At 31.1% G+C, this 14,790-nt stretch overlaps 1 protein-coding gene across 4 annotated transcripts in view; it reads right to left on the reverse strand.

Annotated features, from left to right (window-relative positions):
- Nucleotides 1-14,790, reverse strand: part of LOC145306086 (calcium-activated potassium channel slowpoke-like) — a 115,096-nt gene that overhangs the window by 38,014 nt on the left and 62,292 nt on the right. For all 4 annotated transcript variants that reach the window (XM_080148013.1, XM_080148011.1, XM_080148014.1 and 1 more), the window contains 3 exons: nt 14,001-14,078; nt 9,773-9,841; nt 9,415-9,454 (listed from right to left, as the gene is read on the reverse strand). In XM_080148013.1, coding sequence (XP_080004139.1) covers nt 9,415-9,454; nt 9,773-9,841; nt 14,001-14,078 — 187 coding nt within the window. The remainder of the gene's footprint in view (nt 1-9,414; nt 9,455-9,772; nt 9,842-14,000; nt 14,079-14,790) is intronic.

The raw sequence follows: 14,790 nt of genomic DNA on the forward strand, positions 1-14,790 counted from the left end.
AGGACAATGGAATATTAATTACCCTTGCCAAACCATTTCATTTTTATGTAAAAAGGTATGATAACCAATCTGCCATTGTCCTATCACTTTCAGATAAAGTTTAAACTTTGGCCTATGTTATATGTTATAACACATACTTAATAAAACCTAATGTAATGAAAAGCTTTCACTTAAAGGGAGTGTGAACGTAAAAATTTCTCATCTGATTATCAAATCTTAACATTTTCTAAGCACATTTTACTACACTGATCAACCAAAAATGTCCTATTAACAAAAATATTTAGGAATAATGCATTGATTTTATGGTATTTTGGGAGGGAAAAAGGAAAAAACAAGGAAAATCTGAACGTTTTTGTTTCTTAAAATGTTTGTAGGGGTATTTAACTTGTCATATATAGTTGAAACAATTTAGTTACTGTTAAGGAATTTATTTTGTAATATAAAATTGCCAATTAGTTTTTTTTTTATAACGTAGTAATTAGGTAATAAAGATCTATCTTAAATTTGTATTATTGACAAAAAAATACCTCAAATTCTACAATGGGTTGAATCTCATAGGTTATTTAAAATAATGATATCCTTTTTTATTGTGTTGGACAATAAATAACCTACTTTGAAGAATTAGTTTACACTTTTATTAGACTGTTTATAAAGAAATATTGCACCTTTATTATTTACAAATTTGTAAATAAAGGTGGGCAAGAGATGGGCCATCTAAAGTTACTTGGATACTAATAGAATAACCTGTTTCTAGCTTTGTTATTGTATTTGGTTTTCAATAAAAAATATTACTTTATCAATTTTTAAGTAACTATACATTGGTTTACAGAAAGGATATTGCTAAAGGTGAGCTTAACCGTTAGGAAAAATAGAGAACTATGTCAAAAAGTTTAGTTTTAGCTATAGAAGGAAAAAAAGACAATTAACTGCACATTTATATAGTCAGGAAATTTTTTCTCCAAACTTGGACATAGTAAAAATCGTTGGAAAAAGCCGTTTTTTAAGGAATCAAGAGACAGTTTTGCCCTATATTTGAGATTATATTAATGATATGATGTTAAGGTTTGATAATCTGATGAGAAATTTTTTCGTTCACAGTCCCTTTAAGCAAAGCAAACAAATAAAATTATGAAACATATCAGGGATATAAAGAGATAAGACAATGACCGATAAATTAATGCACATCCATAATGATGACGCTCTAAATAACCCCTTCTGTAGATTAAAATTAGTGGTTCCAACGTTTATAAACACAATTTAATCAACCAATCAAAATTCAGTAAAAATCCCCAAAGCCAATGAATAAGAAACGTTGTTGTAAAACTTTGTGTACTATTGTAATAAACAGTCAGTTGTCTCCTCCCTCTCTGGATACGAATACTAACTAAGAAAGAATAAAATGCGATGGTACTCTACAATTCACTTTTCTGCCTGTCCGCCATTCTGTCCATGATTTTTTATGATTTTCCAGTATGGCTACAAAACCAATTAATATCTGCTGGATCAGACCCGTCTAATCCATACTTGAAACCATGTATTGTATTGTATTATAGACATTTTTCTACAAATAATAAAGTAAAAAGTTGTAATATGAACACCAGTTTTGTTAGACTGGGCCTTCGCCCCTTCAGGACTAACAAAACTGGAAAAACAGATGCAATAAACAACTAATCTTGGCTGTTTAGTTTTGACAATGCCAGTTTTTATCAACCAATTAAAGGAAGCCTGCAAGAAATACCACGCTTTAACTGCTAAAAGACTGCCACAAGTAGACCAAATACCCCAAATTTGAAGCCTTCAGCTTCTATAACAAAAAAGTTCTAGGCATTTTAAAATGACATTTTATGTACAATGAAAATTTTGAAAGAATTGCAATGCTCATGTTGAAAACTTTGAAATTAAACTACGTGGCCTAGAAACAAACATATAAGCTTATTTTTGTCAGAAATTTAGGTTTCCAGTAACTAATTATATTTTTACAATAAAAATACCCATTTTTATAGTTAAAATCATTAAAAAAAATTAAGTTTTACTTGCGTTGTACCGAATGTACTGTAGACAATCAGAAGGCTGAATCAGCTTAACAACCAATTACAGCTAAGCTTGTATTAGTTTACCCCTTTGTTTCCGCTATGATTTTCGTTTAAAAATGCAATTTAAATCGATTTTTTTTCATAGATTTTGACTATGAAATGTGGTGTTTTTATTGTAAAAATATAATTAGTTACATGCAATCTAAGTTTCTGACAAAGATAAGGTTATAATTTTGTGTCTAAGCTACGTAATTTAATATTGTTTCTTTCTTTTATGAGCATTGGAAATCTTTTAACAATTCCATTGTACATAAAATGCTATTTTGAATTGCCTAGAACTTTTTTGTTATTGAAGCTGAAGGCTTTAAATTTGGGGTATTGGGTCTTCTTGTGGCAGTCTTTCAGCAGTTAAAGCGTGTTATTTCTTGCAGGCGTCCTTTAAGATTAAATAAAAGTAAAAAAAAATTTAAATCCAACAAATGTTTATAAAACTTTGGGTACTACTAAAATTTAAACCCTCCCTTATTATAGGCATTATTATGAAGACATAGTTAAAGAAACCTGCAAACCATAAGAGTGATTTTTTTAGACATACATATAGACTTCTACCAACCCTTTTTGTAGAAAACGTCACTTAGAAGCAATAACATTTTGTATGTATCTTATCAATTTATATTGTCATAACTCTTATTATAATAAGCTTCGTCAAATGTTTTAAATGGACATTCAGGACTTTCTGATCACGATTACAGGGTGCTACTGTCCTTCTCATTCTGTTTTCTCATATTATTATAGACAGAATTTATTTAATTTTTCGTCCATTTTTCCCTCCCTTTAGACAACTTTCATTGTACCCAGGGAGGTAGGGAACATTGAACTGAAATTACCTTCTTAGCTGGTCCAAAACCTCTAGGTACTTTAATTCAAGTTTATCGCCACCAGTGATCTGATGAGTTTAAGACAATAGCCGATAAATGGATGTACATTCCCAAAAATACCCCTACTGTAATTTGCCTTCAGTGGTTGAAACGTTTTGACACTATACTAAATAAACTAACCAATTAAAATTCAGTAACAGTCCCCAAACATGTTAAGCAAACAAAAATGAAAACGTTATTGTAAAACTTTGGGAACTAGCATAGAGAGAGGTGGACAATGGACTGTTTATTACACTAGTCCCCAAAGTTTTATGATAACGTTTTCTTATTAGCTGGCTTAACAACTTTTGGGACTTTTATTTGATTTTGAATGGTTAGGTTATTAAGTACTAGCAGCTTCGCCCCTAGCCTCTAGGAGCTTTGCCCCATGAGGTAATTTAAAAAAAAAATAAAAATTCTGGTGGTGCGCCCATAATTTATGAGCATCACCAGAATATTTTTCTTTGGGGGGGGGGGAATTTTCATTTTTTGGGGGGTTGGGGTTGTGCCACCCCCCAAGAAAATAGCTTAAAACCACAACAGGACCAATAGGTATATACCCTGAAGAGTAGAATCTGATCGGTTCTGTTGTTACTGAGATCTTAAGGGACAGACGGATGGACGGACAGAAAGACAGAAAGACATCATTCTACTTTGTATTATAGATAGTAGATCCAAATTCAGTAAAAGTCCCCAAAGTTGTTAAGCCAACGAATAAAAAAATTTATGTTTTGAGATTTCTAATATAAAATCTACTTTAAGATAAAAATTTTCTGAACAAAATTGTTCTAGCTTCAAAAATAAGGAAATTGAAACCATTTAACATTTTAATTAACCTTAAAAAGAAAGTTGTTAAATGAAAGGGTGAAGTAAGCAAAAAATGACTTTGTCTCACTTAAAGTCGGAAATTTATTATTTAACAGGGAACATGCACAATTTTTTTTGCCATCTAACTCTAATAGGAGCTGAGATGATATGTGGGGGGGGGGGGGAGCGTTGAACTATTAAGGTCCGGAAATGGGCCTGGTTGTTAAGTGTTAGCAACCTTTATTTTTAGGTCCTTTTTTTCTTAAAAACTTCAAACTAATAAAAATATAAAAAAAACTAACTAATATGTACCATTTCTACTATGTCGATTTAAATATATGATATGTTATCTTGAATGTATCATTCCAGTTTTGTCTCTATTGAAAGTAGAATGATACATTACTATTATGTCGATATAAATAAGGAAATCAATGTTTATGAAAACGCTGATATGTAAACATGAATGTATGATTCTAGTTTCGCCTCTATTGAAAGTGGAATCTTACATTTCAAAAATCGTATCGGCGTTGAAGATATCTTCACCAAGAGAGGGGAAAGTGAAAGGGTAGATTACAGTTTTATAGGGTCCAAACCATAATCATAGATTATGTTTCTGCTTCTATAAGAATGGATTCAACTCCCTAACTGTATAGTGTAAGGGAGAAGAGGAAGGGATATTTGCCTTTATGTTATCAACAAGACACCTCTTTCTTTGCACGCCCTTGATCTCAGTTTCCATGTTAATGTATATATTGTAATTAGATAAAAGAAAATGTGTATTTGGGCAATATGCTTTATGGATTTTTAAAGCAAAGCTATTCTATGATTAGGTCGGTTCGACCGTCCGTAACTTCGTTGATTATATTAGAATGTTGATCAAACTTTGCATGATGATTCCTATAACAATTCAGTACGATTTAGGAAGTGTAAAAACTCTATAATCGATACCATAAAGTCCATTTAAAATATATACGCAATTTTGCAACAAATGTAAGTACTATTTTGTTTAGACTTACAAATTAATGTTGTGCTTATTAATTTCTGAAACTCTAACAAAGGTTAATATTTGTTTGTCCTTACCTCTAATTTTAGGCTTCACTTTTATTGATGTTGTCTTCCTTTTTTTGTGTATTTTGAAGCTACCCTGAAATTAGGGTCTGTAAATACAACTATGACTAGCTCATGAAAATTTGTTTGAAATGTTCAAATTTTAATTTTCTTTTTCTGTTTTCACGTCGTGTTATACAAAGCAGGAATAAGGTATAGCCAACAAGTAAAATAAATTTAAATTATGCAGGTCGTCAGTTTTACCTAGTGTAGCACCCCAACGACAGTTGAAAATCACACGTGATTTTCATTTCATTGTTGGTATAAGCTGTATACATTACAAAGCCTATTTCTATCCAATTCATAATTTACTAGTTAAATTTTTGAAAACTTTATAATGCTTTGTTTCAATTACATTTTAATCTTTAACCCTTTACAGTCGGACCCCTTGCCGCACCTTAATCAGTAGGGGGGGGGGGGGGGCGTTCAACGCCCCCTCCCTATTATCTCAGTTCCTATTAGAGCTAGAAGGCTATTTTTTTGTGCAAGTCCCCTGTTTGATAATGAATTTCCAACCTTTTATAAGTCTAAGTAAATTTTCGCTTCCTTCACCCTTTTATTTAACAACGCCCCCCCCCCCCCACCCGACCGTTAAGAGTTAAGCATTTGACTAATTGAAATTATCCAACATTTCCTATACGTGTTGTTATTGGTCCGCTTTTTTATGTAATTTCTGCCCTTGTTTGATTGTATAACAAGACAGGCACAACTAGGAAACAGAGAGATGGAAAAACTATATGCTATCCTTTTTATTACAGTACCTGTATGAAGGTATTTAGAACATGATCTCGCAAACAGCTTTACAGAGCTTTTTAGAAGAGATTTGCAATTACTTTATACAGGTTTTAGACTATATTATAGAAGGAAAAAATGGCATAACAAATAGGAAACATAGAGATCGAAAAACTATATGCAATTCTTTTTATTACAGTACCTGGATGAAGGTATTCATAACATGATCTCGCAAACAGCTTTACAGAGTTTTTTTTAGAAGATATTTGCAATTACTTTATACAGGTTTTAGACTATATTATAGAAGGAATGAAAGGGCATAACAAATAGGAAACAGAGAGATGGAAAAAACTATATGCAATCCTGTTTATTACAGTACCTGGATAAAGGTATTTAGAACATGATCTCGCAAACAGCTTTACAGAGTTTTTTTAGAAGAGATTTGCAATTACTTTATACAGGTTTTAGGCTATATTATAGAAGGAAGAAAATGGCATAACAAATTAAATTCTTTCCTTTATAATGTTTCTTTGGGGTAGCTAGAAGATCCAATATCCTAACATATAAAGTTTTAATGTACTTTTTTAAACGAATGTGTCATCCATTCTAGGGAAGTTTTACATAGATCCAATAGTGGTTTTAGGGTATTTTATGCTAATTGTTTATAAAATATTGATCTAACATTTAAATCAATGAATTGACAATTCTACTTTATAAAGATTCTCTTGATTTTAGGACAATTTAACTGAAAATAATCAAAGTAAAGAAGGTAAAAATGGGCAAGGAAGTGCATTTTAAAGTATAAAGATAAAGTGAATGTTATATCACTTCAAAAGTATGCCACAAAATTTCATATATCAAAGTTGGCGTTTTTTCCTATTTACATATGGCCCATATGAATTCGCCAATAGCAATCTTTTCACAATTCTGTAGAAGTTTCTGTTATATAGGTTACTAGCGGCTTCGCCCCTAGCCTCTAGGGGCTTTACCCCAAGAGGTATAATTACATCTTCTATTACTTACCCAGCAGAACGGATCGCAAATTTTCGCACCTACCCAGCAGGAAAACATTTTCTCGATTAAATAACGAATTCGCAAAATTCGTAAAAAAATAGTCTAATGTGTTCTCAAGAAAATTACTACTGGTGCTGCTCATAGTCTAATGTGTTCTCAAGAAAATAATTTTTTCATGGGGGGGGGGGTAAATTTTCATTTTTGGGGAGTTGGGGGTGTCCAATCCCCCAAGAAAATAGCTTAAAACCACCACAGGACCGATAGGTAGATACCCTGAAGAGTAGAATCCGATCGGTTCAGTGGTTACCGAGATCTTAAAGGACGGACAGACAGACGGTCAGACGGACAGACATACATCGTTCTACTTTGTATTATAGATTGCGAAAGTTCGGGTATAGTCCCTTTCGTGGCAACGCACCTTTAGTGGCGATTTTTCGTAGCCTTTCTCCTATTTCTAGCCCCTGAGGGGGGCTCTAACCCTGCGGGGCCAATTGCCTAACCCTGTGGGGCAATCACCTAACCCAACCTATTAAAAGCCATTTTAAAAATACGACGAATCGCCCCTTAAGGTGCGTTGCCACGAAAGGGACTATTCCCGGAAGTTCTACCCCCCCCCTCCCTCCCAAACCTACTTATTCTTTTCTTTATTTTAAACAATAAAAGTGTTGGCTTTCCCACTCTCCCATGTATTGAAGAAAATACTGAATTATATTTTTTCTCAAGTGTTGAATGCTATTGTAGAACCAAAAACAAACTTTACTTATTCACACCATTTAAACATTAAACAGATCCTATTATAAACAAGGATGACAACATCCATAAGTAGCAAAGCACAAAAAATCGTAGATGGGAATACGTACAGGTAGATTTAAAAGGTTTTTACTAAAATCAAGATTAGATTTATTGGATAAAATAAATAAGAAACCTTGTTTTATTTTGTATGATGACGATGGTCAAAGTAAATTATATTAAAGATGCTCATAACAATGGGAAAAATTATTTTGATACTGATACCCCATAAAAGTTTGAAAATTGGATAAAAATAAACAAAGATCTTGGGAAATATGTAAAACATATAAAAATAGCCAAAAACCTGATAAAAGGCAGTATGGCTGCCATGGTTGTTTTCAAAAAACGACAAAAAATTTAATTTTTAAATCCTTTAAAACTTTAAAAATTTGGAAAATCGGACCATATACACGAAGATATGGAAAAAAGTGTTAAATATATTTATAAATAGCCTAAAACCTGCCAAAAAGGCAGTCTGGCCGTCATGGTTATTTCTTTTAAAGACGGGAAATTTAATTTTGATATCTACAACTGAAAAATTTTTGAAAATCGGACTTTAAACACTAAAGATATGGAGAAAAATGTTAAAAATATAAAAAAAAACAGCCTAAAACCTGCTGAAAAGGCAGTCTGGCCGTCATGGTTGTCTTCTTTAAAGACGGGAAATTTAATTTTGATATCTATAACTGAAAAAATTTTGAAAATCGGACCATACACTGAAGATATGGAGAAAAATGTGAAAAATATAAAAATAGCCTAAAACCTGCTAAAAAGGCCGTCTGGCCTTCATGATTGTTTCTTTAAACGACAGGAAATTTAATTTTGATATCTGTAACTGAAAAAATTTTGAAAATCGGACCATAAACACTGAAGATATGGAGAAAAATGTGAAAAATATAAAAATAGCCTAAAACCTGCTAAAAATCGGTCCGACCGCAAATGATGTTTTATAGTCAATTGTGCTCCTTAATAATGGGAATGTTGTAAAAAAATTTCAGCATTCTATCTTTTATAGGAGCTGAGTAAATCCCATTTCCCCCATAGCGTTACGGACTGACGGACTGACTGACTGACTGACTGACTGACGGACGGACAAAGTGAATTATAGAGTAGCTTCGCTACTAAAAAAAGTATGGTAGTTGTATGTTCATTTGACATTTTTTATTCTCTTTTGTATACTAATTAACAGGTAAGCAATGTAATGAGTGGCTGTTAAAAGAATAAGTATATAAGTACAAGAGTACATATTAGTAAATTGTGTCTATGTGTGCTAAGCAACGTAATGAGTGGCTGTCAAAAGAATGCCATTTCTACAAACGAATTACCAAGAATTACCAACCGACAATTTAACTTTGTCTTCCCAACAAAACCACTAAAGATAATAATTTTTAATTAATAAGTAGCGAAGATTTTTTTACAATTTAGAGTAGTATTTTAGCTATTTGTAACAGCCAAGACTCTAGGGGCTTCCTTTTTATTTGTAGGTCTTTATGTTCGTTGTGATAATGGGCGAACATAAAAGTTTAAGAATAGATACAATCCAAGCTGTAACCCTAGAAATTTCGGTATTACTGTAAATAAATTGACTTTATCGTGAAAACAACATTCACTTTTTTCTCTTTTTTTAAGAAAATGCATTTTTACCTTTTTTCTAAGATGATTTCTACATTTTTGTCTTACATAAAACTGTATAAATTGAGAGGATTACTGTTTTGCACAGTAAATTAGTTTTACTATTTAAGGTTTTATAGATTTAGGATTTGTTATAAAATTAAATTCATAAAAATATAAAGAAAATTATTATAGGATTGTGTAAAAAGTTTTTTTTTACCATTTTAATCATCCACATTTTAAACTTCAAAAATATCAAAGCCTGATAAATATATGTTTGTCAATGTTCTATTTTACCCGATTTCTAGAGTTTTGCGTTTAACATATAATTTTAGTTCTCTGTCTTTTTTGCATTTTTTCACAACATTAATTTAAATAAAAATTAACTAAAACAGATTACGTACCTTTTGGTAATGTAATAAAGGTGTCATCAAAAGTCATCGCCTAAAAAAATTGTTACTTTAAGTTAGTTTGAACTTAACAAAGTGTTTGATAAAATATAGATTTGGAGGAGGAGGGGGTAATGCAATCATCTCGTAATCAATGCACAAATGGCACTTAGCACTTAGAATCCGAATATCGTTATGAATTTTGGCATGAGTAATCCAATTAGTAGATCTATTTTCCCTAAATTGAATAAAAAGCTGGAAAAGTAACGGCTAATGTTGCGCAATGATTATCAGATGGTTGCATATACCCCCCCCCCCCCCCCCTGTGAAACTCAAATAGTATAGTAGTAAGGTCTGTTTAAGTTATAATTACCTTGATATTTAGGGTAGCTAGAATGGCTTCTTTGTCGGCAAGTGCTGAATCATCAACACCTGATGGGACCTAAAAAATCAAAATTTGCATGAGTACTGTGTGCTTGTCCATTAAGATTCGTATACGGCTTGGTGGATTTTTCCATAATTTTCATGAAAGTTTAATTCAGTCTATGGTCAGGTCTTGGCTATTTAACGAAATGGTATAACGGCTGTTTAATATGTCCCCAAGAAGGCGACATCTATGACTTCCAACCATTATCATTAATTCAAAATTATTTTATTAGATAAATTATTAAGTTTTATATTCAATTGAATTGCCAAACATGATTAATTAATATTGATTAAAAATGTTTATAGTAAAATCATTAGTAAACGAATTAAAGATTGGCTCAAATAACTTTTACAGTCTTTTGATTTTTAATAAGAAGACTCTTAATCTTTACATAAATGTTTATGTAGTATAAAAAGTACAGAACAGGGATAAATATATGAAAATCTTCTTCAATTTTAAAGTTTAGAATAACGTAAAAGTTACATTGTGAATAAAAGAAACAAATTGTACTATTGTTTTGTCCCATTAACTTGAGTTTTTTTTTATTTAAAGGTCTTCTAATGAAAAAGATTAATAACCAAATTTTATTTTTATACTTATGATGTTTTTTAAAAGAATTTTTATCCCTCTCTTTAAAAAGAATAAAAACTTAAAAGTTTTGTAAGAGACATGAGCTATTTAATTATTTAACCGCGGAGATAAAAACTTTTTATATTTACATAACAACTTACAAAAACCATTTAATTCTAAACAAACTTGGGGGGGAAAACTTTTAGAATTTCTTTTCAATTTTTCCTAATTTTGGTGTTTAATATTTGAAGAAACGGGGATATTCCCATACTTTTACTACAAGTAAGAACACGTTCAATAGTTGTGACAGTAGAAATAACACTCACTTTATGACAAGAATGAAAATGGAGAAGAAAAGGGAATATAAAAGGAGTAAAAAGGGGGAGGGGGAGGCGGGAGAAGAAAAGTGAAAAGCAAAAAAAGTGAAAGAAATGGAGTGAAGGAAGATGGTAGAAGTTGGCGATCATAACTATTTTCGGATATCTTCAAACTTGATTTACCCCCTCTCTTTTTACATTCCCTTTGAAGTGGATAATTCTGGATTATCTATTCCAAAACTTATTAGCGATAAGGTGTTTATACAAGTGCGCCAATGTTTTTTTTTTTATAAAATTGTTAAAAAATGACATCTGTTTGGTTTTCCTTTGCAATTAAGCTTTTTTTAGGTACAGAGAAGGTTTTTAACTATTTTGGGAGAGCGTATCTCCACCCTCCCAATTTAAAATCCCCCCCCAAATTTTTTTTCTAAATATTTCTTATTAAAACTCAAATTAAAAAGTAGAAGGGCGGTTGACTTATCCCCCCTCCCATCTTAAGATTACCTAAGGGCTTCTTGGGGGCGTTCGTTGCCCCTAGTCTTTCTTAAAATAATAGCTATGTCTTGCATTTCTTTTAATTAGGTGTTTGATCACGAATTTCATATGGCAAAATATTTTTCTTATTTAATTGTTATCCTAATAAGATAAAAGTTATGCTTGAAAATTGTTTTAATAGCTATTATTATATGTTGCATTTTTAGATAAACGTGAGAATTGTGAACCGAATTTGCGTATAATTTGCGTCATTTCTATTTTCAGATATTTATTACCCGTCATCGTGAAGGAAAGGTCGAAATAAAGGGAAGAAGTAAATTGAATAACAAAAGTAGAAAAGAAAAGGAATGAAGAAATGGGGGGGAGGAAAGAAGGAAGAAATTTAATAGAGAGTAGCGTTGCTCTTTAAAATGAATATAAGCCTAGGGCAAATATAGTCTCCAAGTTTTTAAAAGGATAAACTAGCAAACTGTTTCTAATATTTTATATTTATATTCTCTTTTATTTACAATGAAGTGAAAGCCTATTAAGAAATATTAAATATATAAACTTTTCAATTGACAGGTTTCTTAAGATTTGCTTCTTACAAGTTGCAATTCTTGTGATTTCATGGTCATAATATAAAGGAAAGGAGGGTGGGGTTGGGACATACTACCAAATCTTGATTGGTTGGGTCAAACTAGCAGAGTTTAAAAATTTCGACTAATAATTTTGATATACAGAATAGCTTTAGCATCATTAGGAATGTATTATACATTAATTTCTTTTTCATTGTCTTATCCATAATGATTTCTGGTTAAACACCCAGAAACATCAAAGAAGAACAAAAACCTAATTTTGTTCTACTAATTATCTTTTTACTCCAATTATCCCTTTTGTGTTAAAATCTTAATTCAAAGATTAACAGTAAAGCAACTCTTCATTTATTTTATTCATAAGTACCGCAGTTGCTCTAATAGTTATTGAATATTAGTAAGTCAGTTTGAAACGTCCTCTTAAGTATAGACTGCACCTGAGATGTCCCATAATGTTCCTAAACACACCCAAACGCTGTAGAAGCTTCCTCTGTCATTTTCGTTTCTTTTTACTATCTATCTCGTCCAGTTCATCTATATCTTATTATATATGTATATCTATCTCTCCCTATTTTTTATTTCGATATTAGCATACTATAAACATTTTCAGGTTTTATTTCCATCGAACACATTTATAAAATATTTTCTAATTCATAAAACTAAACTAATCATAATTACTAATATTTTTTGGTATAAGGTATCTAAATTCTAAAACAGATTAATAACAAAATTATTAATTACAGATTTTATTTTAAGGTATTTTCATATTATTAAAAATCCAATACTAATTAAGAAAGTTTATTTATATTTATTTTATAAATCTGAGTAAAATGTGTAACTATAATTATAGGAAAAGCCTGAAAACAGCTAATTAGCTAATGTTAAACCATGGAACAACTATGTACTCTAGAATTATTGTTGGTAAAGTTAATTATTACCCTAGTGGCTTCGTATTCGATCTGTATTAGATAATGGAGAAGAAATCAGAAAAATAGCCTAAAACCATTCAAAGAAAAAATAGTTTAAAACTATTTGGGAAACTATGCGTCGCTTTTCTAAAACAAGGAAATAAATTGGTTAAGTGATTTGCAAATTCATAATGGGCATAAGTAAACACCTCAATACTTTTAATAAGATATATATTTAGTAAGTTGTAGGGCTGTTTGAATTTCATGACAATAAGATATCATGAACTGCTTGAGTGATTTCTCTGCTATTTCCCTTGAACTTTAGTTTGTACCTGAGAGGTTTTATGAATATTTTGCAGGGGGTTAGGTCATACCCTCATGAATAATGCCTCTAAAAATTTGTCCTGTTTAGAAAAAAAAACTGAATTATAATAAAGAAAACAAACTTATCCTAGAGGAAAAAAAAATACAAAGTAAAAATAAATCCTTTTGTAAAGTTAACATATTTCAAAACCTGGATAAAGTTCTAACTGTTTTGTTCTATGCTTGTAGAAAAATATGTAGTAATTTATCTTGATATAGTCTGCAGAAGGTACAGACAAACATATTTTCACCTTTCCTACCAGATTAGACGTTATCTGGAATCCTGAGGGATATAACATTCGAGGATAATTTATGTACAATAAAATTGACGATGAACAAAAGTATCCCTTAAAAAAATTGGCTAAAAAGTTGAAATATTGCTAGTTTGAAACAAAATTTATTAAAACTCCCACTTGTTTATAATCCACTTGTTTTAAATTTTGGGTACCATTACGATTTCAAGTCCAGTGTCCCTTCCCTTCCCTCCCTGCCTTGCCTACCGGATTAAATGTTACAGAGTACAGACTAAATAAAATATAAATCTGGGCCACCTTCAAGGATGTAAAAACATATGATCTGTAATGAAAATCAAATAAGGCTTAACATAGAGTTTAGCTGTTAGGTGGGCCAATTAAAAGAACATTTGCCTTAAAAATATAAATTTCTTCAATATTGTTTTCTAGATAATGTTATTCTATAATACAAAATACTAATAAACCAATGACTCATTATATGTATGCCTCACATAGGAAATAGGATGACAGATAAATCATGTAATTAGTAGTTTCGCTTCATAATTCATAATGGAATTAGTTTAAGAGGGGCAGAATAGGTAATGGTGTGAAGTGGGAAGTAGGTAGGAAGGTAGTTTTAGCCTTAGGAAGGGGCAATTGCCCCAAACGCTTCTTTTAGTTCGTTAGCACGCCCACATGAATCCAAAACTTACCTTTGCAGAAAGAATGATACACATATCACACAAGTTGACATTAACTGCTCGTAAATCTTCTCGGTTCTTGGGACATCCCTTCAAAAATATATTGATTTTAAATGTCCATTAGTATTTTACCCATTCAATAAAAGTAGCTGTATATAGTGCCCTAATAAGGGGGGAGGGGTGTTGGTACAAAAAAAGTTGGATATTCAAAGTAACCAAAAATAACCCCCTCTGAAAAAAAATACCTTCCTTTAGGTTAGGACAGGTTATGCAAAGGTTAGAAGGGCAACGCAGACAAAGTATTCAGCAAAATAAGGCCGTAGGGGCTAGAAATATGTTTAACTAAAACCAGAAATAAAAAGGTCCTCGAGGCTAACAAGACTGGTTTCAATGTAATAATAATGTATAATGTAATGGGAGGATATTAACTGTTTGTCCCTCTATTATTTAACTTTATTGTTACCCCTAGATAACTTCTTTGACAAAGAACCATAATGATAAAAGGATCAAAGATTATAAAATCTCTCTAGGCCAAAATATAAATTGATATTTCAAAACTTTATAATCATACATTACAGCTGAAATAAAAAGAAAATCATTTAATTAAAAGCAATCAAGATTACATATTATAAACTTGTAACTTTATAAAAAAATCTTAAGGATCTTATAGAGAATAGCAAAATATTTCCATGTTCTTCATAAAAAAATAGTCTTTAACTTCTATTTTGCAGTTTAGTCCAACCGTTTTGTTGGCTAAAACCATTTTTTTATGCATATTTTGTATGATAACTTCAGGCAGAAA

Source organism: Acartia tonsa, chromosome 14, assembly GCF_053477335.1.
Source record: "Acartia tonsa isolate MP-2025a chromosome 14, ASM5347733v1, whole genome shotgun sequence".
Classification (NCBI taxonomy): Eukaryota; Metazoa; Arthropoda; class Copepoda; order Calanoida; family Acartiidae; genus Acartia; species Acartia tonsa.